The sequence below is a fragment of the Paroedura picta genome, chromosome 5, assembly GCF_049243985.1.
Source record: "Paroedura picta isolate Pp20150507F chromosome 5, Ppicta_v3.0, whole genome shotgun sequence".
NCBI classification, from domain to species: Eukaryota; Metazoa; Chordata; class Lepidosauria; order Squamata; family Gekkonidae; genus Paroedura; species Paroedura picta.
The window spans coordinates 82,174,429-82,201,907 of NC_135373.1; the positions used below are offsets into that span (position 1 = coordinate 82,174,429).

At 40.1% G+C, this 27,479-nt stretch overlaps 1 protein-coding gene across 9 annotated transcripts; it reads left to right on the forward strand.

Moving 5' to 3' along the window:
* The first annotated feature begins 147 nt into the window (after nt 1-147).
* NUP107 (nucleoporin 107) lies at nt 148-26,808 on the forward strand. Of its 9 annotated transcripts, none has more exons than XM_077338757.1 (28): nt 148-291; nt 1,714-1,790; nt 2,936-3,022; nt 3,344-3,459; nt 3,891-4,023; nt 4,546-4,649; nt 5,807-5,934; nt 6,679-6,727; nt 7,085-7,156; nt 7,626-7,714; nt 8,840-8,918; nt 9,818-9,931; nt 10,800-10,890; nt 12,646-12,722; nt 13,485-13,544; nt 15,236-15,381; nt 15,489-15,537; nt 16,077-16,146; nt 16,833-16,951; nt 18,752-18,790; nt 19,301-19,451; nt 20,265-20,371; nt 21,080-21,182; nt 21,296-21,456; nt 21,931-22,056; nt 25,223-25,336; nt 25,852-26,019; nt 26,508-26,808. In XM_077338757.1, exons 1-28 carry the CDS (start codon nt 284-286, stop codon nt 26,613-26,615), a joined length of 2,745 nt encoding a protein of 914 aa, XP_077194872.1. In that variant the 5' UTR covers nt 148-283; the 3' UTR covers nt 26,616-26,808. The 9 variants fall into 9 exon arrangements, with proteins under 9 accessions (XP_077194872.1, XP_077194878.1, XP_077194874.1 ...); XM_077338759.1 differs by having other exon boundaries at nt 283-401; XM_077338758.1 differs by lacking the exon at nt 148-291 and adding an exon at nt 334-462.
* Nucleotides 26,809-27,479: the final 671 nt, after the last annotated feature.

Consider the following 27,479-nt stretch of genomic DNA (forward strand, 5'->3'; position numbering starts at 1 on the left):
GACGTTTCTCCTGGTCGGCAGGCGGCGCTCCCGTCTCCGCCGGAGGACTCCTGGGCCGAGCGGCCGTTGCGCGAGACGGAGATAATCCGCCGCGCAGACGCGAGGCCACCAACGCCTGACGACTTCCTACGCGCCTTTCGGGTCTTCTGTAGACCTCAAGCGATTGTCATTTGTTCGGCAGCTGGCGTGTTACCCTGCGTCCTTAGTTTCACTTCCGGGTCGGGATTAGCACTTTTGGAGAGCGGGCCGCCTCAAGCTTTCACTTCCGGCCCCTAACTGAAAGATGGACAGGTGAGCCCCTCTGGGTCCGGCGTCTGTCGCTCATGGCGGGGCGTCCCGCCACATCCTTAAGCCGTTGCCTGAGCACGCTCGCGCTCCCGTTTCCTCGTACATGTTAGCAGGTGGGGCGGGGAAACGCCGTTAGCGACGTCTGGTGCTACTTCTCAGACAGTCTTTAGAAAGGTAGCGGAGTAGTTTTTCACTTAACGTGATGGAGTAACAAAAGTAGAAGAAAGAGAAAGGAGGAAATCTCTAGGAAGGAAGAAGATGAGCTGAAGGAGCCTCAGATAATAAGATAATGGAGGTGGTGTTTGAGCCCCAAAACATGAAATCGCTCTTGTATTTGCAACGTCCTTTTGCAAAAAGCTTATTAGACCTGCTGTAAAAAAAACAACTTGTTCAAGCCGTTCTGAATGCAAGGCTAAATGAAAAAACTGACAACAAATTGCCTTTTCTATTGCTGGTTACTGATATAATTGTTTTTATATCTTGCCATGAAAAATCGTGAATGTATTGTGTCTAAAGCCTTTGTTCTCACTAGCAGTGGATCCTTTTGCACTTTCCCTTCTTATATTGTACTTTTATATGCTATTAAAGGCTTGTTGTTGCTGTTATTGCAGGGAATTCCTCTTCTAAAAGTTCTCATTCCTCCTCATTTTATAGGACATTATTAGGGGAAAAACAACAAGATAGCCTTGCTTCTTTTTGTATTACTATACTCTTTGTATTACTATTTTAGTTGGTTTGCAGTTAGCTTTTGATAGATATATGGTGAAGTAGCAGCTACTATCTTAGTGTAACCTTTAAAAAATGTAAGCAAATTCATGGGCCAAGAGGTCTGTCAACAGCAATTAATTATCAAACCAAACCACCTAGTATGCTAGTGAATTTCAGATGATTCTGGAGAGAAATAACTTCTCTGGTTAGGAGCCTTTAGAAGCATTTGTTCGTTTTTTATTTGAAATGGACCGTTAGATTAGGTGGACCTTAATCTGATTGAATAGAAGGGATTTTCTGCACCTTTTTTTCTCCTGCACTTTGAGGTCTGCTTGCTATTGCTTTCATTCTACTAAACTCTACTTCTGTACAACTTCCAATGTATATCTTCTAATGTAGGTGGAGGATTCTTGTCCTATACAACAAAATGTATCCCAAATGTCTCCAATAATAGACATTCAAAGTGTCAAAAGACTGTTCAGTTCAATAGCTGATATAAAGTGGGATCATCCACCAAAATGTTGCCTTGTCATTTTTGCTGTTCTTGGAGATCTTGGAATGCAACAGTAGTAGTAATTTTGTTATATATTTTGTCCTATTAACATTGAGGCATGAAATTGTAGGTTTGGGTTTCATTTTTTCTTCTTCTTACATATTTAATAAAATCAAATGAGAAAACATCAAGCATGTGATCATTTCTGTTCCATACCTTTTCAGGAATGACTTCCAAAATGTGTCTTCTCAAGATGTGACTCGGCCAATTCGAAAACACAGTTCACAAAAAAAGGCTTCTGGTATCCTTTTCTAGAGTCTTTTTGGCTCTAACAGAAGTACAATTATTTGGGTTTAAGAGTCAGCTGTTATATTTTTTTAACTTTAGAAAACAATACTTTATTCTTCAGACACAATTATATTGAACATTTTAAAATTAATTAACTATTGATGTCTGAGTAGGATAATTTAATATGATGGGTTGATCATTGAACTTCTTTGCTTAATGTTTGATGTCCCTCTGATCAGTAGGAGTCAGCTTCTGATCCCTCTCCCTCAGGGAATATTCCTGTTTCCTAGCAAGACTGAGACCCAGCAAAATTTCTGTAGAAGGGTATCAGAAGTTGCCTCCTAGCTAATCCCTTGATCTGTTGAGAATAGATTGACAACTGTTTGCATGATTCAGTTTGAGCTTAATAGGTATGATGTGCCGAGTCTTCACGTGCCAGACAGGTTTCCTGCAAAATTTACCTAACCCTAATATACACTTGCCTTGAAGTATGTCTCATTGAATTCAATGGGACATAGTACTACTTGATGTTTGATCAGTTTTTCTGTGGCTTGCATTTTGCAACAGGAAGTAGCATTTAAATTATAGCAAAATTATGCTGAAGAGAAATGCAGCTGTAGATTTTTTATTCCTGTGAAATTGCAATCAGTTTTCCAAAGCATTTTCTAAAAGTAGTGGACACAGTTTTCTGGGCTCTGCAGAGAATGGGTATCACCTTCTTAAAGTATATGCCACCATTTTAAAAAGTGCATATGTACTCTGAAGTAAGTTACATTGAATTAGTGGCATTTGTTTGCAAGCTCTGGATACTGAATTATGCTCTCTTGACTTCTGGCTTTTTATGCTTCTGCTTACTTCCTGTACTTAGGATAAAGTGATGCAAACAAAACAAAAAGCCCCAAAAATGTCTGTTCCAATTTAAGTTTTGAACAGTTTAAAATTTAAACGAAGCTATTCATAAAGGGAAGAGAAGCATAAATATGTGAGAAAATAAGGGCTATCTGTTTCAATTGGTGATAAGGCCTGAAGAATTAAGCAGTAACATAACATCAAAGGCAGGGTTCTTTTTTTGGGGGGTGAGAGAGGGAGATGGCATTGAGTAGGGAATCTGTTTATCAGACTTGAGTCTTCTTTCCTTAGTCTTCTTTCTTTTCCCAGTCCTTGCTTCCTTGGATGAAAGTTTAAGTGGTATGATAAGTAGGGGCCCAGTGGTTCACAGGACTCCAGGATTGATGTCTTTCTCTTGTAAGTTCCTTTTAATTTATGGCCTTTATTTATGTACATGTAAATTAATTTTGTAATATCAGGGATTTTTAATAACTTTTTCTGTATAGGATTTTATGTGCGCTATTTCCTGTTGTTTTTAAGCACATTAAAGTTTTAGATGAAAAGCTTTAGCACTTGGCGTACTAATGGATTTCAAGGAAAGCTAACATTTCACATACAAGAAATCATTTACATCCACTAATGTCTTAGAAATGAGTTGAGTATCATACATGTATTAATGTTGGGAAGCGGTAAAAGTGTTTTTCTTCAGAAAATCATTTTACTTTTCTAAAATTCAAGTCAGTCCACAGAGCCGGAGTGGCATGAAGCCAGCCAACCTGTCTACAACGCTGGGCACGGGAGTAAAGTCACCTTATCTGATGCAAACTCCTGGACATCTTGCAAGCATGCCTATGGTAAGATCCCACTAAACAGGAATGGCCAGCTTGTGTCTAGAACACCATCAAAGCTTTTATGCACAGTTAAGTTCTAGCTCCCCCCTCCCATCAGAGTTTCTAGCACTTGTGGCTGTAAATGAAAAAGTAACTATAGTTGTAGCATATATAAAAAACATCTGAAATAATTTCTTGGGAAATCCATTTTTTCAGGAGATCGCTGATTTTAAGTACTAATTTTGGGATAACCATTTCAGAGTAAGACATTTATGCAATGTGTGTATATCATGAAACTCTGGCTACCTGTTTTTGGAAAGAGAATGCACTTTGTTTTGGTCAGCTTCCCTCCCCTTCAGTTTATATAATATAAGCAATTATAGACTAAAGTTTAGGCAATGGGCTGAGATTAACTGGGTTTTTTCCCCCCTGTTGTATTATGCTGTGTCTTTTAGTTAGATGACAGTGATTGGACAACTGCATTCACTCCTCCACATTCAGTTGTGTTCACAAACTTAGAGTACAGTACAGCAGAGGATGTCACTAAGAGTGCTGTTCTACTGAATGAGGATGACCCTGGGGAAGCAGGTCAGAGATCACTTTCTACATTTGCCCTTTCTTGGAATATGCACTATAGTGCCAAAACTGTGCCTGTCAATCCCCCCTGGGGAAGAAGTGAAATTAATAAGTAGTGTATGCATAATTCAGATGTGTCTGAAGAATTGGGGCGGGGCTAAGTTTCCTTTATTGCTATGTGATGATGATGATGATTGAAAAACAACAGGAGGAAACATTTATAAGCAAATGTCATACCAAATATATGTATACCAAATATATATATACCAAATATACTTGTGATTTAAATATATTAGAAGAATTTAGGCACGTTCTGTTGTTTATTTGAATAGTGGTATTTCTTTGGTTTTTTTCTTGTTTCCCTTGAAGGAATTACAACCCTATGTTGATTTTAATTTTACTGTTATAAAGAAAATCTGCATCAAAGGCTTTTGTTATAAAATATGTTTTGAAATATTTAACTAGGATTTTGAGTAAATTACAATGATAAATAAATTCTAATCTAATAAGAACCTTTTTTATTGATGATTCTAGCTACCAGGAGTATGTACTCGGATTTTTTGCAGTCCCTTTTAAAACACACTTCAACTACCATCTTTGACCTTGTAGATGAGTATGAAGAAATTTGCAGTAGCCAGGTATACTGTATTACATTATTTTTACTCATTCAGCACTTGCTTTTTCTTCATTTATAAACCATTGAGCCTATGTTCTAAATATGATAATAAATGATGCAGTTTATGGGGGAAAGTTTGCAGTACAGTTCTCAAAAGTTACACCCATCCTCTTAGGATTGCACTGTTAGTCTTCCAGCTTAGGGATACACTCATGTAGCCTAAGCATTGTTTCTGTAAGAAAGGTTTAAATAACACATTCATTAATAAATACCTAGTCTTTAATTCCCAGCATACAAAGTCATTATTTATTTATATACCACCCTCCTCTGAGGCTCAGGACAGTTTACATGGAACATGAAATAACTGTACATCAAACTCACTTTTATATATTGAATAGAAACAACAACAATGGTAATGATAATAGTAACAGTGATACAACAATTTAACAAGATGATAATCAAACAGGGCCATGGTTACCAAAGTCAAGTGCATGGAATTCCTGGGAGGGAGGTTCAGGTGGCCCAGAAGGTGTTATTGGTTTCAGTCGACCTCAACCAAATGCCTGGTGGAGGAGCTTCCTTTTGCAGACCTTGCAGAACTATTTTAATTCTGTTAGAGCCCTGATCTCTTCTGGGAGTGAGGACAGAGAAGGCTCTGTCCCTGCTTTAGGTCTTTGGGGCCAAGAATCACTAGCTGGTTTGAGGTGGCAGAGCATAACACTCTTTGAAGGGTATAGGCAGGAAGGCAGTCCATCAGGTACACTGAGCCCTGACTATATATGCCTTTAAGGTAATTACCAAAAACTTTAGTCTGATCTGGAATTTGATTCGTAGCCACATCAGTTGTTGGAAGATGGGCTGGATTTGGGACCTCCATGGTGTTGCTGTGAGGACGCTGGCCATTGCATTTTGGACCAGCTGTAGTTTCCAGGTCAAGGCTAAGGGCAGGCCTGCGTAGAGTGAGTTGCAGAAGTCCTGTCTAGAGGTCACCGTTGCACGGATCACTGTGGCTGAGTGTTCCAGGGTCAAGTAGGGTGCTAGTGGTTTGGCTTGACAAAGGTGGTAGAATGCCAGCTGCACTGCTGTTGTGACCTGAACCTCCATTGTAAAAATAATAAAATAATTAAAGATACATAATAAAAAGATCAAATAATAATCCATTTTTAAAATTATCATCAGGTAAGCATTCTACAAAAAATAGTTTACCGAGCAACACCTGGGAAGCAGAAGTTTTCAAGGACTGCCAGTGTTTTGTGGCTTCTCAAACAAGAGATGGTAACATGGAGACTGTTGTCCTCGATGTACAGGTAGTTCTGCTGAAAGACTACTTGATTTCTTTATCAAGTCATTAATTTAATATATGGTGGTCAGATTGTAGATTTGGGCACTTAAGAAAGAATAAACATGAGTTAAGTACATAAATTGTTTGCACTTAGCAGATAGGCATTTTTTAATAAGTGCTCGATAAAACTTAATGTAGTACAGTAAGAAAACAGATACTATTTTCTGTATTAGGGTTAGATTAGTTGCATAGTCCTATCATATATACAATGCTCTCCCATGTGGAACACTATGAGGGCAGGGTACAGGTTAAATGAGAGATTTTTTATAACCCTTCTTAAGGCTTTCTGTGTTATTTGCTTCAAAAGCATAGTGTTTTATCAGCTGAACACAGAATTTTACTGAACGGCTTAGTGTGGATGCTTTAGAAGGTGGCCTAAGCCCGTGAACAAATTCCACAGAAAACTCTACATGCGATAGTGATCTTGGCAGTGTAGTTTGTGTTGCTTAGGTCTCCCAGTAAAAGGAGGTAGTTGTGAGGGAGGAGCAGGAATGGGGAAGACAAAGAGAGACCAGAGCAACAGCAGTGGGAGGTGGGAAAGATGATAAAGTGGGGTTCACTATCAGAATCCTCTACATGGTGTAACTAGATAGTACCCAAATATTTTGATTTGTGTTGTATATTCTGCTGGATTTCAGTGGATTGTATTTACCTATTAAGAAATGTTAAGATTCATGTTAAACCTTCAATTTTGTTTTGTTTAATGTAGGGATAGGATACAGTCTGCTCTAGAAGATGAAAATATATTTGACATAGCAGTAAGTTTTGTTAATTTCAGCCATTTTCTGTTCACTGAAACCTTAAGTTTAAAGACGCCTGAGTTTTTACCATTGTGTTGCATTGTTCAAAATGCAAATAAAAAGGAAAATACAAGCAAAATAAAACTTTTATGAAGAAAAAAAATAAAACAATGGAGCTAAACATTTAAAATAACTGATACATGGGGATCAATTACTGTATCAAGCACTGTATTCACATTTTTCACATGAATGTGCAATTCACATGAATACTGCAAAAATGTCCAAAACATTTCAATAACAAAAACATTAATATCGTATGATAATTCATAATGAAATAAATGTCTTACGTTTTAAGGTGGACCTCTTTTCTTATAGGTTATAAATGCTAGCGAAAAGACTGCTGTGAACAATCTGTTCCAGAGAGATTCATTGGTTCGGCAAAGCCAGGTATGACATAAGCAAGATTTTAAAGAATAGGGATATAGTCCTATGCAACTGCTGGGGGAGGTATTTGTGCTAAATGCTATAGGATTTGTTTCCTAATAAATATGCTTTGGATCTCACTGTTGCAGGTCCTGCTACCTCATAATGATGTCTCATATTGTCTGTTGTAATAACAATGAACTGTAAATGAGAGTGAAGCAAGACTGTTTCATGCTTTAAAGTTGGAATAAACAGCTGTCCTATTTACAAAAGAGATTATGTGCATCCAATTTTAGTTTCTTTTCTATGCATACTTGCTCCCCATAAGTATCTTGAAGCCAGGAATTAACTCCCAAGGAAATATACTCAATTTGGCTCCTTTGAATGTATATTTTTTGAGACCCGGAATGGGGATGGAAATTGAAGAAAAGTAGATTGCTGTCATATTTTGCTTTGTGTTTCTCCTCTTTAATTTAATTCAACTTAATTTCAGTTGGTGGTGGACTGGCTAGAGAGCATTGCCAAGGATGACATTGGAGACTTTTCTGACAATATTGAGTTTTATGCAAAGTCTGTATACTGGTAAGTTATTGGCCAACTACTGAGTCTTCATGTTCATCTGCTTCTTACATTCTTCATAAACGTCTGTAACAGTTGTTTCCAGAATAGCTTTTCATAGTTATGACTAGTCAAAACCTGTATCAAGCACTAGAAGTTTAGGGAACAGCATTCTTTATACTAAGCCAGTGGTACAGCTAATCATGATTAAAACAAGCTTTTTGTGGGCATTTTTGGCTTTATCAAGTTTGAATTTTATAGTATAGAAAATGCATTAAGGTCACTACTAGCATCAAACTAATTATTACAATGTTGTTTGAAAACATTACAACTTCTGGTCAATACCAAAATTGGTAGAACTTGTTGGTTTAACCATGAAAACTTTCAGGGGTCTGATTTTAATTTGTATGTTTTATGATGGGTTGTGTTTTTAATGCTGGCTTTTAATTAATAGCTTTTAATATTTGTTTTTATTTTGTATGCCACTGGGCAGATTTCTGGAGAGATGGCATGAAAGTTTTCTTTAAAAAGCACAAAATCTGCTGAAGTACTAAACTGGATTTTGTAATCAGTTGCCCCTTATAAGCATATATTGAATAGTTTTAGGATTAATTCAGTAAGGCTACAGTATTACATATGCATATGAAAAAATAAAATGCATTCATTTTATTTTTGGCCTTAATTCTGAGTAATTGGCCTTAATTCTGAGTAATTGGCCTTAATTCTGAGTAATTGTGCTTAAGAGTGGGCTGTAAATCTATGAAGGAATAGGGAAAAAAGGCCTTATGAATTAAAAAGGTAGAAGCAAGGGATGAAATCTCATAGAGCTAGCTTGGACAGTCAACTGAAAATAAGGGTTTTAAGTCACAGGGGTACTATTCTATTGTAATTTTTATCAATATGGTTTTGGAGGGTGTTTGCTTGCTTAGCTAATCTATTACAGTTCTTAGAAATTGCAGTAGTGAGCAGACAGAACTTCTCAGATGTATTTAGATACTACTGGAAATTAAGGTACAGATGTACGGCCAGTTGTTGCTCCATTTATGTTTTGTTCAAATACTGCTTGACTTAGATGCAAATGTTTTGAAAATAAGTTCTTTAGTATATCAGTCAGTGCAGTTGACATAAGGATATGTCTTGTGTTTTCAGGGAGAATACACTACACATCTTGAAACAGCGACATTTAAACACATTCTCTGGAAGCTCACGACCAATAATTACTGAATTAGTAGGTATAATTTAAAGCGGTTAAACGTCTAAATTAGGCAACAAGCACGAACAATGGTGTCAAAAGCCATGAAATACGAGTCTATTTGTATGTGAAACTCAAATGTATATGAAATAAGTGCAGTGACAGTTACATCCATAACTGATGGTGACATAATATCCTTTGCTTTGCTAAGTAAATTTTCCATCTTTAGTTATTAAGAAAACTTTTGCTTTGAGTGTTGATGAATTTACATCTTTTCTTGACATATTTTAATTCATGATGGAGTTCCTTTGTTTTTTAAAAATGTGATGCGGTCAGCAACAGATGGAGTGTTCTCCTGTTTTCTGAATATAACTATTTACAAATTGATACAACATAGAAATTACACAATTTATTTCTGGGATAGATGTGTTTGATTGTTGGCAGATTATGTATATTATGTTGGAAGATTGTATGGCTGATGATATCCCTGCCTGGTAACTGTGTTGCCTGAATGACTACAGGGTGAAACTTTGCATTTGCCTGTGTTGCAGGATCTGTATTCTAGGCATGTGAGTAATTGTTGTTGAGAATCTGGTTTAGATGAGGAGACTGACATTTAAGGAATGATACACCTATCCACTTTCTCAAAGTGAAATGATAAGACTTTCAAGCAGAATTTCATTATAGCGATGCAATGGACCTGGCCCTCATACAGACTCAACAGAGAATGGATTGCAAACAAGTAGACTGAGCATGTCAAGAATTAGAAAAGTCATGTTTTAATCCCACCCACCACCGGCACCCCGAATTCTAAAAGAAGAGCAGACTCTTGATGGTAGAATAGGGAATAAAGAAGAACTTGGGACAAGAATATTTTTACAATTTTCAGATACTTTCTCAAAGCAATTCTGAATCAGTGCTGTTTTCATATCTAGGACCCAGATGCTCCAATAAGACAAAAACTGCCACTTGATGATTTGGATCGGGAGGATGATGCACGGTTATTGAAGTTCCTTTTCACTCTTATTAGAGCTGGAATGACAGATGAAGTAAGCATCCTTTCTTAGGGACTTACATGTATGTCTTTACAGTACTTGCTAAACTTCGACTAATGGAAATACAAGGGTGCGTAAATGGTTGAAATAACAAAACCAGTTTATGCGACCATAGTTTTTTCAGTCTGTCTTCAGGTTCCCATTAGTTTGGTAAACTGAAATATTAGGATCTAGGAATGGTTTAGCATTTAGGAAGATTTATCATAGTCAATATACTATAGTAAAATATTAAACAGTATGCCAGCTGTTAGTGTGTATGCTGGTAAAACCTTTAACTGGCATATTTAATCATTTGGTAGCTCCAGCTTCTCATGAATTAATAAAACTTTTACTAAATTAAATTGTTATATTGGACAGAGTAAATTTGCTATATAGCTGGCCCATAAAATATCCTATGGTGCCTTATAAAATACCTGACTAAGTGAACTTGAACTAGTTTGCTAATAAAATAACAAATAAAAGTAGGCTGGAGGTAACCAGGTGGTCCATGACAGTTCAGGTAACTAGAGAGAGATTATTTGGGCAGAGACAGAGTGCTACAATTTGCTTGAAGTGCGTAAGTGGCTCTACATTATGTACTTGTTTATAAACATACATAAATTCAGCTTGCTAATGTGTGGCTAAGCTCCTCGAGAGAGAGTGTAGCTCCTAGCAAGAGTCTCATAGCTGCTGATTAAGAAAATCAGGCTTCACTGTCCAATAAGAAAGGCACTGTCTATTCCTTTGTATTAGAGCTGTTACTGCTCTCTCTATATTTGCACTGCTGTGTCTGCAAGTTCAGGTTTTGGAGTGCTTGTACCTTAAAAGAAAGTGGCAACTAAACATATTCTCTAAAGTTCTTGTTTCCCTTGATACCTTACAGGCCCAGCGATTGTGCAAAAGATGTGGACAGGCTTGGAGAGCAGCAACTCTTGAAGGATGGAAACTGTACCATGATCCTAATGTGAATGGAGGTACTTTTTGAGTGTTCTGGTTTGGCCTGAGAAGTACCTGGACTCCAATTTTTGCAGATGCTTCAGGGCTGTCTTTCTGTCTTTGAAATAATACAATTTCCTAGCCATCAGTCGACAAATAATTCTGGACTTACAAGGCTGTAGAAATACATTTTGAGCATCACAGTGAACCAGATAAGAAGCGTATGAGAGAAAAGCAGAGTATAAATTGAAACAATAAATTGAAATCTGTGCCCTGAGGCATTGAAGAAGAAGAGTTGGTTCTTATATGCCACTTTTCTCTACTTGAAGGAGTCTCAAAGTGACTTACATTCGCCTTCCCTTTCTTCTCCCCACAACAGACACCCTGTGAGGTGGGTGAGGCTGAGAGAGCCCTGATATCACTGCTCAGTCAGAACAGCTTTATCAGCGCCATGGCGAGGCCAAGGTCACTCAGCTGGCTGCATGTGGGGGAGTGCAGAATCAAACCACTACACCAGACTGAGAGAGTAGAGGCTGACTGGGGGGGGGGGGTGTAAGATGAGTTTGATTTTTCTTCTTGCTGCCAGGGCTATTATTTTGTAATGTTAATGTTTTATGTAATGTGGGTTTTTATTCTTTAACCCAACGTGAGACGTTTCACGAGAGTGGCAGGTAATACATCTAATTACTGTATATACTCATTTATAAGCCGTGTTTTTCAGCACAGTTTTTAACAATGAAAAAAGCCCTCCTTGGCTTATACGTGGATAATTGAAATAACAGCCTGCTCCCAGCCAGCCAATCGTAGCATTGTCTTCTGCAAAGGTCTTGAAAGCTGAGCTTGCTCTGGCAGCTTGTAGGACTTCAACAGTTTGACTAAATTGATATTTCCCCCCTTTTTTTTTCCTAATCACTTCTTCCAAACTATTCTTTTGGTTTCTATGGGTGGGGGTGGGTTTTGGGGGTGCTTTGGGATTTACTGTTTCTTTCTTCTTTAATCTGAGGGGCAGCATTGTTTGGCTTTTCTTCTTGGGGTTGTGTTTCTTTTAAAAGTTGGTTTTTACAGTTCTTTCAGTTTTACAGTTCTTTATTTCACTGTTTTGTTCGGGGGGGGGCACTGTAGCTGTAGTTAGAGTAGTCATTTTGGTAGCTGTTGTACTTGTAGTAGGTTGCCAACTTCAGGTACTGTTGTTCTGCTCTGGTTTGCTGGCCGGGGGGGGGGGGGGCACTGTTTGGTTCTGCCAAAGCTGTTCTCACAGAGCAATTCTGTCAGTGCTCTCTCAGGGTGTCTGGCATGAATAGAGGAAGGAAAGGCGATTGTAAGCCGCTTTGAGACTCCTTTGGTTAGTGAAAAGTGGGGTACAAAAACCAGCAGCTATTCATCCTCTTGACTTTGTTGTATTTGTTGGGAGGGGAGGCTGGATGGGAGAGCCTGTGATGATGAGTATGGATTAAACGTTTAGGCCACCCTGTAAATTTACCAGTAGCTGCTGCATTTCCCACCCTCGGCTTATATGCGAGCCGATAAGTTTGCCCAGATGTTGTGGTAAAATAAGGTGCCTCAGTTTATGTGTGGATCGGCTTATATGCAAGTATATATGACAAATAAATAAAAAGTCATATTCAGAACTCTTTCCAAACTATAAAGTAGAGCTAAACTTGTGATATGTAATTTTAAAATGTATTCTGAGTGTCTAGGAAAGACATCAAAGAAACTGAAATTTTTAGAGGGCTAGGCTACTTTCTTTAGTTAATTTTAAATAACACATGAACTGTTCATAAAATTATGTATAGGGACAGAACTGGAGCCAGTAGAAGGAAATCCATACAGATGCATTTGGAAAATAAGCTGTTGGCGGCTGTCAGAAAAGGTAAGAAACATTTACAATAGATTTTATTAAAAGAAAATATTCTCTCATTGCTTTCCACTACATAACATCGCTAATGCTTTTTAAGCACAAGGTTTTATGAAAGATCTGAATGTATTTTAATGTAATGAGTTATTTATGTACATGCTGTATAATATTGAAAGCATTGTTGATGTTGATTATTGACCATTGGAAAAATAGAACAAATTAAAAATTAAGTACAAATTAAGCCAACACGTATCCAGATTAGGGCTTTATTATACAACATGTGGCGTCAATAATACATGATTGTTTCATGTATTATTTATGTGTTTTATGTAAACCGCCCTGAGCTTCCATGGAGGGCGGTATATAAATATAATGAATAAATAAATAAGTACTATAGGTACTGTATTTTCTAAACTTTCTCCCTCTGAACAAAATATACCCATTTGAAAAGTATTTGCTTGAATTATTTCATGAAACTTGGAGAGCATAATCCAATTTGATGTTGGGAGCATGTGATATGTTTTAAGCTTATGGCTAACTATGAAAATATGAGTGTGTAATCATCATTAGCATTGCAAGAACTAGCAACAGTAATATTTTAATTTGTCAATCCTATGTATAGTTTAATCTGAAAGGATGTTGCCTACAGGTAGTGGTGTACTGAATTAGACGGTCAACTGGATGGCATGCTTTCCTGAATTAGGATCCGATAAATTTTTATGTAGGTATAAAATCAAATACTTGGAAAGATTTCTGAAATGTTTTTGAATCTTTTAGGAGCTGTTTGACAAGTATGAGCGAGCAATCTATGCAGCACTGAGTGGGAACCTCAAGCAGGTATGAGACGTTGTGATAGCATTTTGTCAAAAGTGTTACAATAATTTGTTGGCAAATTATAAATGGCCTTCCTACAGCCTGCCATCTGTCTGGGGTAATTGCATAGTTCCCCTGCACTGAATGGGTTATTGTTATCTGGTGTTGGTACCTGCCTGTTACATCTCCTGGGCCAGTGGTCCCCAACCTGCGGGCCGCGGCCCAGTGCCGGGCCGCGAAGGCCATGGCGCCGGGCCGCGGCTCCCTCTCCCCGCCCCCCCCCCCCGCAGTAAAAAACTTCCCAGGCCGCAAGCTTGCGGCCCGGGAAGCTTCTTACTGCGGGAGGGCGGGGAGAGGGAATCAGGGCCGAGCCGCGCGGCCGTGCAGGCGCGGCCCGCGGGCGCGGCCCGATGCGCAGGCGTGGCCCGTGCGGGCGCGCCCCGCGGGTGTGGCCACGCCCCGCGGGTGTGGCCGCGCCCCGCGGGTGCATCCCGATGCGCAGGCGCGGCCCGCGGGCGCGGCCCGATGCACGGGCATGGCCCGCGGGCGCGGTCCGCGGGGGCGCGGTCCGATGCCCTGCCGGTCCCCAGCCTCTGAAAGGTTGGGGACCACTGTCCTGGGCTAATATGGCAGTTGATGCTGGCTGGCATGGGGATCTTCGAGCATTGTGGTGGGGTGATTAGGGAGGGTGGAAGGGTTTTTTAAAGCTATTTTTCTTGTTTTATTGTGTTTTTATATTTGTTGTAAACTACCACAGGTCAGCTGGTACTGGGAGTGGCAGCATAAAAGTAGAACAAATAAATTGTTTTGTTTGGATCAAGGAAACTCAAAGCATAATGTTTGGCTTTAATTTTAGAATTGGCAAGTCTTTATAAACAGGCATGTATGTTAGTTATACTGACCCCTTGCAGCACTCTTACTTCCTGTTATGGGTTACTTCTTTGTTCTGTTCCAGCTCTGGATGGTAGTTGTCAGAGCAAGGCTGGTATTTTCTCACAGAGATAGGCAATGAGCAGTTTCTATCTATAATCAGCTTTCTGTGCCAACTTTTAAATGTTAGTCTTGACTTCACCCATGCTGAAAAATTGTTAATGTGATTTTGGACATAATTGTCCTGTACCTTCCTCTTAAATAACTTTTAACATTTTAAATTTGAATTGTTGATCTTAAAAGTATAATTGCTGCCCTAAGTTTATCCTGAACACCTCTCAGGAAGGAGGATATATTTCCATATTTGAGAATATACATGAAGTGGTAGACTTTAAATATGTGTGTATTACAGGAAGAGGGAAGATATTTGGAAACCCCATTCACATAGGCACATAATGACATCCTAAGCTTGTTAAAAGGCAAAAGAGGCAGCCCCACATGGTAGGTGTGAAACATCACTGTGCAGCTTAGGTATTTTTCCTTCTGGATCAGGACATGCTGTATAAAGGAAATATTCTGGAAAAGTTACCTGAATTACGTAGCAAAATTATAGTATACCAGTTAGATTTTCCTCCAGGTGGTTGTTTTCCAAGTGGCTTGCCAAGCTTTTATATGAAAAATGAAAGTAAGGCCTATTAAGAATTCCTCTTGGCCAAATGTCTTATAGTATTTAGATATAGTATTAACATGTCTTACATTTTTTGTTCCAGATATATTTTAATGGTATACTTTCCTAATTATTAATTTTGGCAGTCTTTTGCTTTTTTTTTTTTTTTAACCTAAAGCTCCTTCCAGTTTGTGACACCTGGGAGGATACAGTTTGGGCCTATTTTAGGGTGATGGTGGACTCGCTTGTTGAACAGGAAATCCGAACATCAGTGATGAACATGGAGGAGACAGAAGAACTCCCAAGAGAGTTTTTGCAAACTAAGTAAGTCATCATTTGATCAGGTTATATTTGCAATGTAATATGTGCTGTTTCTGTTAAGTACAGCGCTAATTCAATTTTTGCGTGTTTTTTTTCTTCATATTTTTAAGCTGGACTTTAGAAAAGGTTTTTGAAGAACTTCAAGCAACAGACAAAAAGGTAATGTTAAGACTGTAAAAAAAGAATGGTTTTCTTCCTTTTGTTTAATCTTGCATCTTTAACAGTAACACTTTGATTTTAAAAAAACACACATTATAGTTCATGCTTCTCTCTGGGACTGGGAAGATTACACAAAATCGGTCTATACAGACTGGGACATCAATAGACAGTGTGATAGGATTTGACTTGTAGAAATCTGGAAAGCAGTCAGAAATTAAACATAGTATAAGTTAAGCCACACATTTTTTGTAGCTATGTTAGTTTGTAAAAAAAAATGACATGTGAAACATGCAAGTGGTGTCAGTGCTTAACCTTGCAATTGCATTGTGCACTTTCAGTACTTAACTCCAAGGATATTTTAATCAAATTATCGCTTATTAGGTTATTTGTATGAATAACTGTTTAGCATTACTCTTCAGCATCATATCAATATTTCCTTGTCTGTAGTATCTGTGCCACAACATGGACAACATTTGTCATGTACAAAATGTGTCTTGGTTAGAATTGTGTCTTCACAGACAGTATAAACTATTTTTCAGAGAGTGTTAGAAGAGAATCAAGAACATTACCACGTGATTCAAAAATTTGTTATCTTGGGAAATGTGGACGGTAAGTTTGCCGTCAGCACGCTTTTCGTGTTCACTGTGTTTTAAAATATTGTCACACAAAGCATTCACACTTCTAAGGGACTTTTATCCAGAAACAACAAATCATAAATTAATAAATCCAAATCCATAAAAAGAAGTCTGTAAATTGTCTTTTTGGTGGGTATTTTATTCATGTTACTTAATGTGGTCCCTTGAGATATGACAGATTAGAAATCTGTATTTACAGATTATGTGCCACCAAACAACTTGACAGGGAAATCTCCCTTCTCCATTAAATGACATTCAGCTTTTCACAGCTGGTATACTATAGTTTTGCTATGTAATTCAGGTAACAGAGTTCCTTCCTTTGTGGCATATGCTGTCCTTTAGATAGGAGAGTGTTCTTTTTAAACTTACAAATGTTTGTTTCTGCATATCTGGAGCACCTGCAAGTATGTATAAATCTCTTGTATTAGTTACTCTGTCACTGAGTCTAGAAAGTGCAACCTTGTTGAGCCATACCATCATTAAATCCTATGCTTGAGTGATAGAGATCTCATGAATGTAATAAAATAGTATTTTAAGGCTCAGTATGTGCCAATGCTTCCATATTTAGGATACTTTATTGTCATCATTGTGTAGACCACTGCGGCTGCATATTTAAACATTTCTTAGTGTTAAACCTAACTGCAGCTTTTCTCTTTTCAGGTTTGATGGATGAATTTAATAGATGGCTATCTAAAGACAGGAATGTTCTTCCAGGACATCTGCTTCGATTCATGACTCACCTCATCTTATTTTTCCGCACGTTGGGGCTACAAACTACTGTCAGTTCATCCGCATTGTGATATTTTCCTCTTCTCTGCCTTTTGCTTGAAGTGAATGTTCAGAACCATACATTGTGGTTTATAGGCATCCAGCGCATATATAAAGTCTCTAAAGTTGAGACCCATTTTGTTTATTTACAGATATTAATAATCATAAGGTTAGATGAATCCTGACTAACAGTTTAGTATTTGTAGCAATGTGTATTATTATTATTATTATTATTATTATTATTATTATTATTATTATTAAATTTTTAGACCGCCCTTCTCCCAATAGGTCTCAGGGCGGTTTACAACATAAATAGTTAAAACACAATAAAATCCCCATAAAAACCCCAATTAAAAGTTACATATAACATATAGCGGCAGTGGTCACAATTCTGATCTTAGTTCAGCCTGGTGGAGAGAATAATGTTCAGAAGAGGGTGGCACCAATACAATAGATCTAACCATGATCTCGATGTTAGAGATCTCAATATTGGAGGGGATCCTCTGATGGATTAGTGGGACAGCTGCCCTGGCCTCAACCATATGCCTGGCGGAAGAGCTCCGTCTTACAGGCCCTGCGGAAAGCTGGTAGATCCTGCAGGGCCCTTAGCTCTTCTGGGAGCTCATTCCACCAGGTTGGGGCCAGGCCTGAAAAGGCCCTGGCCCGGGTCGAGGCCAGACGAACATCCCATGGGCCCGGGACAACCAAGTAAATTCATACCCGCAGAGCGGAGTGCCCTGCGGGGTGCATAAGCAACCAAGCGGTCCCGCAGGTAGACGGGACCCAGGCCGCATATAGCCTTAAAGGTCAATACCAATACCTTGAATCTGATTTGGAAACAGACTGGTAACCAGTGCAGATGACGAAGCACCGGCTGAATGTGGGCCCTCAAAGGTGTTTTAGTGAGGACCCTGGCAGCCGCATTTTAGACCAGCTGTCAAAGACAAGGGAAGGCCCGCGTAGAGCGAGTTACAGAAGTCTAATCTGGAAGTGACCGTTGCATGGATCACTGTGGCCAGGTGTTCCGATATGTATATGTGAGTTTTCTTGCACCCATGCCCTGGTAGAGAAAAGTAGCATTGTGGAATTGGCATTTAAATTACCTGGGATGTTCCCAGTGGGTTGCTGCCCTGGATGGTTATCAACAGCCAGGAACAAGCAGAGCCCAGCCCTACTAGTTCTGCTTAGCATTACCAGAGTGAGCCAGGCTAGCTCCAGGGACATTTGGATTTCCTTGTCCAGTTGTACAAGTGGCAGAATCACTAGCTTGAAGTGAAGGCATGCAGGCTTTTTGCTTTGCCTTTCCTTTCCCTTTGCTACACAGCTGGAGGAGGAGTTAGTAAGGAAAAGACACTGAGACCCAATAATTAATAAAGCAAAGTAGAACACACTGAAAGTTCCAAAGATAAGATATGGCCCCTTCTTGTCTATAGGCAGAAATTAATTCCCCAAACCATAGCAGGCTTCAGTATTCAGTATGTTAGTTTTCTGTATGAAATAGAGAATGCTAATATACCGTATTTATACTTTTTGCCAAGACGTATTGCAAAACTCTTATTTCCAAAGTACAGAAGCTAATGTAGAATGATTGATGAGCAGAGATTTCATTAAATACATTTTTGCCTTTTTAAGAATGGCTGGCATTGTGATGCAGGTATGAATAATGGTCAGCTATAATCTATTGGAGTTGGTAATGAGTGTATAGAAAGTGGTCATAGTGAGCACTTTTCATATTATAACAGAGAAATAGCCAAGTGGCAGGAATAATTTTAGAGTATTTTTTAAAACCCAGTACATTTTTCCCCATTAAGGAAGAAGTTTCAGTTGATGTTTTGAAAATCTATATTCAGGTAAGTCTCTCAATTTATAATTGGGGTACATTTTATTTTATTAGACATTTATATCTCATCTTACTTCCCAATGGGTATCCGAAGTAGCTTACATCATTCTTCCATCCTCCATTTTATCATTGCAACAACAACCCTATCAGGTGTGTGAAGCTAAGTACCTTCCCCAAGTTAGACCAGGGAATTTCCACGGTGGAGTGGGGATTTGAACCAGAGTTTTCACAATTGTAGCCTGATGCCACACTAGTTTTCTGAAACATTGTCATAAATGAGCTGGCTGCACTGTTAGCTGAAGACAAGCGTCTATTTTAACTACATTTTGGAATGGGAATGACCCATATTGTTTGAAAAACTATTGAATTGGCTTGTTTGAGAAGTTCAGGGTGTCATAAATATGTCTGAAGGTGAAACAGCTGTAAGACATTCTGTGCTTCATGTAGGAAATATGGGATAAATGGGCTGGAACAGTAGAGACAGACTGCTTAATGTACATTAAACATTTTTATGTTACAGCGGTTAATATCTGAGAAGCACACAAATCTTATAGCATTTTATGTCAGCCACTTGCCTCAAGATGTAGGTATTGCTCAGTACGCTGTCTTCTTGGAAGATGTTACTGAAACCGAACAGCGCCACCACTGCCTGGAGCTAGCAAAGGAAGCCGGTAAGAAGTGTCATGGATAATATATTGAGGAGGTAGCATCTGATTTGGTTTTTAAGGTAACAATGCCAGTGTTCTGAAATAACTGCATTACAGTGAAAATGCGGTAGCTAAAGTAAAAACCAGCTTGTGCAGGAGTATGACTTCTTCAGACTTTCCCACAACCCAGGTTTTCCTAATGATCTTCCAGCCCTTAGGGCAGGAGTGATGTGATGTGTTCCCTGGGAGCTAGTCACCACCCCACAGAATTTTCCTACTTGCCTCACAACCCCAAGGGTTCCCAGTGGGAAATAAGATACAATTCTAGGAGGCAGACCCTGGGCCTGGGTATGAATCCAACCAAGACTGGCTTATTAACTGAGATAAATTGACAGGCACTTGATGGTGTGCTTTTCAGAGTGAATAAGTATAACATTCATTTTAAAAATACATAACTGAGGAAAGCATTAGCACTGCACCAATAGTTGTTTGAGACAGTCATTTCAGACAGTCCGTTCCTAAGAAAAACCTTCTCACAGACAGAAGTACCACAGACATCCACCTATTAGGGAAACCCTTCCAGGGCCATCAAGAAACTACAGGGTTTCATGAAACTGGTTGAGAAAGCCTGCATTAGACTGTCTTCTTTTAACAACAATAGTATTTAATTTGTAAAATAGGCTGTGTTTGCTTCTGTGAAATCTTCCATATCAATTAAAAAAAAAACACTTTAGTTTTCATAAATACACTTGATTCTTCTGTGATGCATGCTTGAATATGTTTGTTTTTCCTATAATCCATAGTATTTCCTCATAACTGACATTATACGCTTTGCAGGTTTGGATGTTGCAACCATAACAAAAACTGTTGTAGAAAACATTTGCAAAAAAGATGCTAGTGAGTTCACTCACCATGATCTTGCAATCGATACGGGCACCACAGAGGTGAGCAATGCTGAAATATGCTCTGCCTGTAATGCAGGAGCTGCTGGATGGAAAACTGAGTCACAAGATCCCTTTTCCCACCCCACCCCTGTAATTCCTTTTATTAGTTTTCCAGAGATAGATATCTGCGGAAAAGGGGGAACAGTGCAGTTGCTGAAATTAGACTCCTTTTTTACATTTAAATTACTTTGTATCTCATCTTGTTGACTGTAGTAGGGCTTAAACGCTGCTCATAAATTGGTATGAATGGTGATTGGTACTTTTCTTTCCCTGTTAGAGAAACTTCCTAGTGTTTTTGTGCCTTGTGGGTGGAGGGAAAGTTCTGCCTTTAGAGCCATTAGAACAGTGATATTCATTCAGTAGCTCAGGAGCCACCTGGGGCACTTTGACCAGCTAGCTTCTGAGCACCATCCCAGGCTGGCATCTGCCCGACATTTCCAGAAAAAGGGCAAAGCCATTGGCTGATGAAGCTTCTGGTTGCTAGGATCAGGCTTCTCTGAAGTACAGGCTTTGTGCCAGGGATGCAAGTAAATGTGGCTCTTTCGGTTGGTGGTAATTGCAAATGTGGCTGTCCATGAACTGTGGAGTGAGTACCACTGTGTTAGAGAACCACAAATCCAAAGTTGCAGAACTAATCTCAAAGTTTTCACTTCCGTAGCGTACTCAAAAACTCTCTACCAAATTTGTGTTCCTATATTGATTTTTCAGGAAGATCGCTTGAAGATTGATGTCATTGACTGGCTAGTATTTGATCCTGCTCAGAGAGCTGAAGCACTTAAGCAAAGCAATGCTATAATGAGGAAGTTCTTGGGTACAGTAGTATTATTCATCAACTTTAAAAGTGTTTAATTACAAATGAAAGAAGCATGATTACATTACATTTGTCTATTGCGATTCCTGATTTTATTAAAACATATTTTACAGCATCTAAGAAACATGAAGCAGCAAAAGATGTGTTCATAAAAATTCCACAAGACTCTATAGCAGAAATATACAATCAGTGGGAGGAACAAGGAATGGATAGTCCCCTTCCAGCAGAAGATGACAATGCGATTAGAGAGCATTTATGTATCAGAGCATACCTGGTAAGAGTCAGTTGTTAAACTCTGAAAAGTGCTCCCTAGAACTCTTGCCCGTCATAACTGGAACATGCTCTGCTCATATGAGCAGATCCTTCTTTTTAAAAAAATTGTTCTAAGACAAAACTCTCTCTGGAACTGAGCTTTTTCTCACATTAAGTACTGATAAGCAATCAGGCCTCCTGTTAATATTTGTAATAATTGCTTGCCTTTGTTTTGATTACTATATTTGAAATATTTCCTTTTAGATTTGCTGCAGTGTTGAGAAGTTAGGTCAAATAGACTTCTCAATCACACTTTTGATCAAAAATTGAGCAATAAGCCACGCAGATATTTTGTATTTGCTTGGACGTCAAGATAATGTTTAAAGTAGTTGCTCAGGAATCAAGATGTCAAAAGCACTCTTTTACATATTAAGTACTTATCTAGATTCTCTAAATAGCTACAGGAAAATGACTAAGTATTTCCAATCCAATTTAGGAAGCTCATGAAGCCTTCAACGAGTGGTTTAAACACATGAGCTCAATGCCACAGGTGCCTGGCCAGCTTTCACAAGCAAGTTTCACTGAAAAAGTTGCCCATGAACTTAAGGAGAAGAAGTATGAGGTAAAGAGACATGAACAAAAGCTCATGAAGTATTATTTAGCTGCTGGCTCATGTTGAAATACAACTGTTGTTACATTAACAGCCCAATCTTGCAGGCCTCTGGAGTGGTAGCTGCCAGCAGTGGTACTGATCTGTTCCATATGGGCATCCTACAGGGGGAAAACTCAGCACACATTTTGAGGTACAGACCTCACAGTGAGCATGCCAGGGGCCATGGCAACCACAGCAACACCCAAGGAGTAGCTCCTTTGAATGCCACAGATAGGTGCAGCCAGTCATTACCTGCTTATGCAGCCACGGACTCTCAGTGCCTCTCTGAGTACCAGAGGACTGGGAAGAGAGACCAGCAACAGTGTGACCCTAACAATGGGGCATGGCAGTAGTGTTTTTCTCATAGCATACGAGGAAGGGTAGCCCCTTGGCAAAGGCCTAATTTGCAGCAATCTGCAGAGCTGCTCTGCTATAGGCCATGCCCACCCTTCCTATAAAAAGGAAAAGCAAAGAAGACAGATGCTGGGCTCGAATCTTCTGCCCCCATACCCAAGAACAGAAACCTAACTACTGAGGCCAAGAAGGCAGACAAAAAAGAAGCACGCCATCTGGCATTAGGCCCTTCCTACTTGAAGGCAGCAGGAAGAGATGGATTGACTCCATCAAAGAACACTTTCATTAGCAAGATTTGAGCAAGGCTGTTAACAGCAGGGTATTTGGGAGAAGGTAAATTCACAGGGTCATGATAAGTTGGAAGCAACATGATGGTGCTTAACACTCATAAGCGCCTGTCTTCCAAGATTAGGTTGGGGCCCAGGGGGCCCTGGGGGTGTGTGGATTAGAACGTGGTCTCTTCTGCAGTTGCAGCACTGTCTTTCCTGGGGCAGATACATAAGGCAAAGTCCCAGGGGGTTCCCAGCTTTCCCCTTCCTGCCATAATGGATACTTCCAAAGCTTGAAAAACATTGCTCTGAAGTAGGCTTTCTCAACAGGGTTTCAGGAAATCTTGGGGTTTCCTTATTGTCCTGAAAGGGTTTCCCTGATTGGGAGAGATAGAATTAATTTTTAAGATTAAAAAAAAATTAAACATGTATCAGGTGTGAAGATCATATATGGTCATGGCAATCCTCTCCCCACATGGCCAGTGATGGGCCTGGAGGGGAGTGGCCTTGCCCAGAAACATCCTTGCTGGCTGAAACACATTGCACGAGTAACAAACTCCAGAAAGATAATTTGTTTTATTTACTTAATCTTAACTGCAGGATGGGCGGGAGTTCAGAGAGGCGATGAAGCAACTGCTGCCTTCTCCAGGCATGTTTTGGGCCTTAGAGGTGGGGGTGAGGGTGTCAGTGGGCAATGCAGCCTCCTTCTGTCACCCACTTTGCACTTTAGAGATGGAGTGGGGGTGAGGCAGCCACCTTCTCCATGCCTTGTTTTGGGCCTTAGAGGTGGGGGTGAGGAAGGCTGGGTAATGCAGTTGCCTTCTCCAGCCCTTTTCATGCCTTAGAGGGGACTGTGCCTGGGTTGTGGGGCTGTTTCGACCATGAAAGGGGGGTTGTGTGTGCCTTTGACTGGGAGGCTGGCAAAAGCGAGTCAGTGCGTGTGTTTGATTGAGGCGGTCAGCAATAGCAGATCTATGTGTGTATGTGTGTTTAACGCCCCCCCCCTTGAAGGTTGGCATCTTTAGCAATGTGTGAAAGTCAAATGCAGGTGGGAGGTGAGTCTAATAGATATGTCGATTCTCATGAAATAGGAAGAGGCGTAGCAACCTCACTTCCTGTGATATGGGAGTGGTGTTTTGAAGTCACATCTGGTAGGAATAGTTGGATGATGTCACTTCAGTGACATATAACTTCTGGGGGTGTGGCCAGTTGACATCACTTCCGGGGGTCCTCAAAATCTGGAGAATATTTTAGGAGGTCCTCCATGCCAAAAAGGTTGGAAAACACTGGTCAAGGTTAATGGTTGAATTTTGTGACAATTCATGACTAAAAGATTTTAAAACTCTTACTTTTTAAAGCCAGACTTCATTAACTGTAGTACATATTAAGTTAGAAAGTATGCTGTAGTTTAATATTAAATTGCCCAGCAGTAATTAGCAGCAAAGTTAATTCGCAGTTGCAATTAAGAGATAGACAGTTGCGGCCATTAACTTATCTGCTCTTTGTTTTGCACAGTTGTTTAGCCCAGTAGTCCCCAACCTTTTTATCACTGGGGCGGGAGTTGGGTAGTCTTTTACTGAGGTGGGGGTGGGTAGACTTTTGCCAAGGGATGTTGTCGCTGTCTGAGCCTCTGCTCTGCTTGCTTTCTTGCCGGTGCCCCTAACTTCCCGCCACCTGCTGGGGGGCGCTGCCAGCAGCAATTGCGCAGTGCCATGCCAAGGGGAAGCCCCAGCCATGGCGGCCGCTAGAGAGCACCAAAGGTGAGCCGGTGGCAGAGTGGCAGGGCAACCCCCGAGGCAGCAGCTGGGGAGGAGGACAAGGATCTACGGACCAGTACTGGTCTCCGGACCAGGGGTTGGGGACAGCTGGCTTAGCCTACAGTCTACTTAAGATTGCTTTAAAGCAGTGGTCCACAACCTTTTTGGGATTGCAGACCAGTGATGGGGGGGGAGGGCAATCCAGGCACCGCGCAAGCTCAGCAGCCCCTGCGTAAACGTGCAGGCGCGGCAGGTCTGTGCAGGCGCGATTGTGCCTGGTGGGGCTGCAAACACGCAGGCGCGGCAGGTCTGTGCATGCATGGAACTACCACACATCCGTGTTTGCGGCCCCGCAGTCCGCAAATGCGCATGCACGGACCTGCCACGCATGCGCGTTTGCACTGCCGGCGTGCCAGCGTGCTGCTTTGGCGGCCGATCAGCTCGCAGCCTGGGACGTTTCTCGCTGCGGGGAGAGGGAGCCGCGGCCTGGCCTTTGGGGACCACTGCTTTAAAGAACTAGAGCCTGGGTTCGCATTCCTTATTTAGGCAATTGCATAATTGTAATAATTTAATTTTGAAAGTCAGCCGCACAGGTTAACAATAAATTCTGAACAATTTATTCAGTAATTTTCAGTAATTTTCGCTTTGAGATTGTTTACATGTTAATGGGGAGATGCAATAAACTGCAGTCAGGAAACTATGGTGTTGTGCAGCTTAATATTTCTGAATGGGTTCACCTTGACTTTTCTTTTGCAGGTAGATTATGGATTATGGAAAGGTCTCTTGGATGCCCTTACAGCTGATGTGAAAGAGAAAATGTATAATGTCTTGCTGTTTGTGGACGGAGGTTGGATGGTTGATGTCAGAGAGGTATATTGGATTCTTAACTCTTAAGATGTTTTTAAAAACTGCTCTTATCCAGCACTGAAGAACTGTGGTGCTTCCTCTGCTAACACACAGCCTGGCATTGTACGCTGTCTTTTTGTATTGTCTGCTGGCTCTCTGATGCTTGTTCACATTGTAAGTGTAGGAAAACCTATGGTAGGAAAAATTCCCATACAGAAAGCTGTGAAAAGGGAGAGCTATGGAGAAGTAACTCAATATGAATCATGAATCCCGTTGCTTTTAAAAGCAGCAATTGCTACCCTTTGCCGATTCTATGAAAGAATTTGAGTATTGTGAAGCCCCTTAACTAGGTTTTGGGTTTGGTAACCAGGTTAAATTGGAGTCGGTGTAAGGTTATAGCATAACTAGTTCTAGCCTGATTTATTATTTTTAAAATGTGTACATGCATGGACTTTAAGTAATGAGATACTGTAGGCTATAATCGTAAATGAAAAATTAGAGGGCTTTTTTGCTAAAAACTAATATCACTTACAATCAAGGATGCCGAAGATGACCCTGAACGTACTCATCAGATGATCATGCTGCGAAAACTCTGCTTGCCAATGATGTGCTTCCTCCTTCATACCGTATTGTACAGAACCGGACAGTATCAGGAAGATCTAAGGCTTACTGACTTGATTGCATCAGAACGGCACAAGCTCTACATGGTAAATTAATTCAAGAGAAGTCAAAAATCCCTCTTTGTTTGAATTTGAGATACAAAAACTGCTGCTGGGCTATTATTTGGTTGCCATGAGACAAGAGCTGGTAGTGGTTACACAGCTTCAGCCACTCTGAGAGGAGACAGATTACTTAGGCCATTTTTCAGTCTGGTTTCAGGTCTGGGTTTGGGATGGAAACTGCCTGGGTTGCCTTGATTGGTCTTCACCTATAGACTGATGAAGTATGCAGAGTTTTATCTTGCTCCCCATGATGTTCAGCATCTATCTAAAACCACCAAGGGAGATTATTCAGAGATTTGGAGTTGTTGTGTCACCAGTCTAATTGTGATAACCTTACAGAGATTATCACAGTTATAAGATTATCACAATTCTCGGATTAGCACAGATGAATGCCATTGCTCAATCCCAATTTCCAACAAAGACTACTTTGTCCACAGTTCATCAGTTACATCTAAATCTCTCTCTTTCTTCAGGTATTTACTAAGGATGAACTCCGAAAGCTACTACAGAAGATGAGGGAGTCTTCCCTCATGCTTTTGGATCAAGGTTTGGATCCCCTTGGATATGAAATTCAGTCTTAGTTCTATCACTCATTAATAAAAACTGTTTTGAATGGTGGTGCACACATGGCATGGAAACATTATTTTGAAATATATTTTGATGGTTGTAAAATGCAAGGCTTATAATTCAATTTTTGTTTATGTAATATTCCAAGCCAGTTAAGTGAAATTTGTAATTCTCTCAATAAAATTACAAATCTTTGTTTAATATAAAGGTAACCTTTACACTTTCATGAGCAAACTGAATCACTTCAAATACATATCTACAAGTAGGGGAACCCACATGGTCTTGTAGGGGTCATTTCATTTTTTCTTGTATCCTCTGCCTCACATTCTCTACTCCTTGCAGAACCCATATCCTCTCCCCTTTCCCAGCTTCCTTCTCTGCTTCCCACAGTGCCCCCCCCCTCTTCAGCTCTTATATATTTATTTAGATTAGATTTATATAGAGTCCTCCCTTTTGGCTCAGGGTGCTTCACAAGGAAAAGAAGAGTTGGTTCTTATATGCCACTTTTCTCCACTCAAAGTATTCTCAAAGCGGCTTACAATCACCTTCCCTTTCCTCTCCCCACAACAGACACCCTGTGGGGTGGGTGAGGCTGAGAGAGCCCTGATATCACTGCCCGGTCAGAACAGCTTCATCAGTGCTGTGGCGAGCCCAAGGTCACCCAGCTGGCTGCATGTGGGGGAGCAGGGAATCAACCGACTTACCAGATTAGAAGTCCACACAATACAGAACAGTATTATTTTGTAACAGTGTCATTAACAATGCAGCAGCTTCAACAACCTTTAAATCGCCCGCAGCGCGGGGTGCTACAGACTAAATAATGCAGTAAGGGCTGTTGGGGAGGAGTTAGGGCGGAACCTGTCCGGAATAAAAACGGC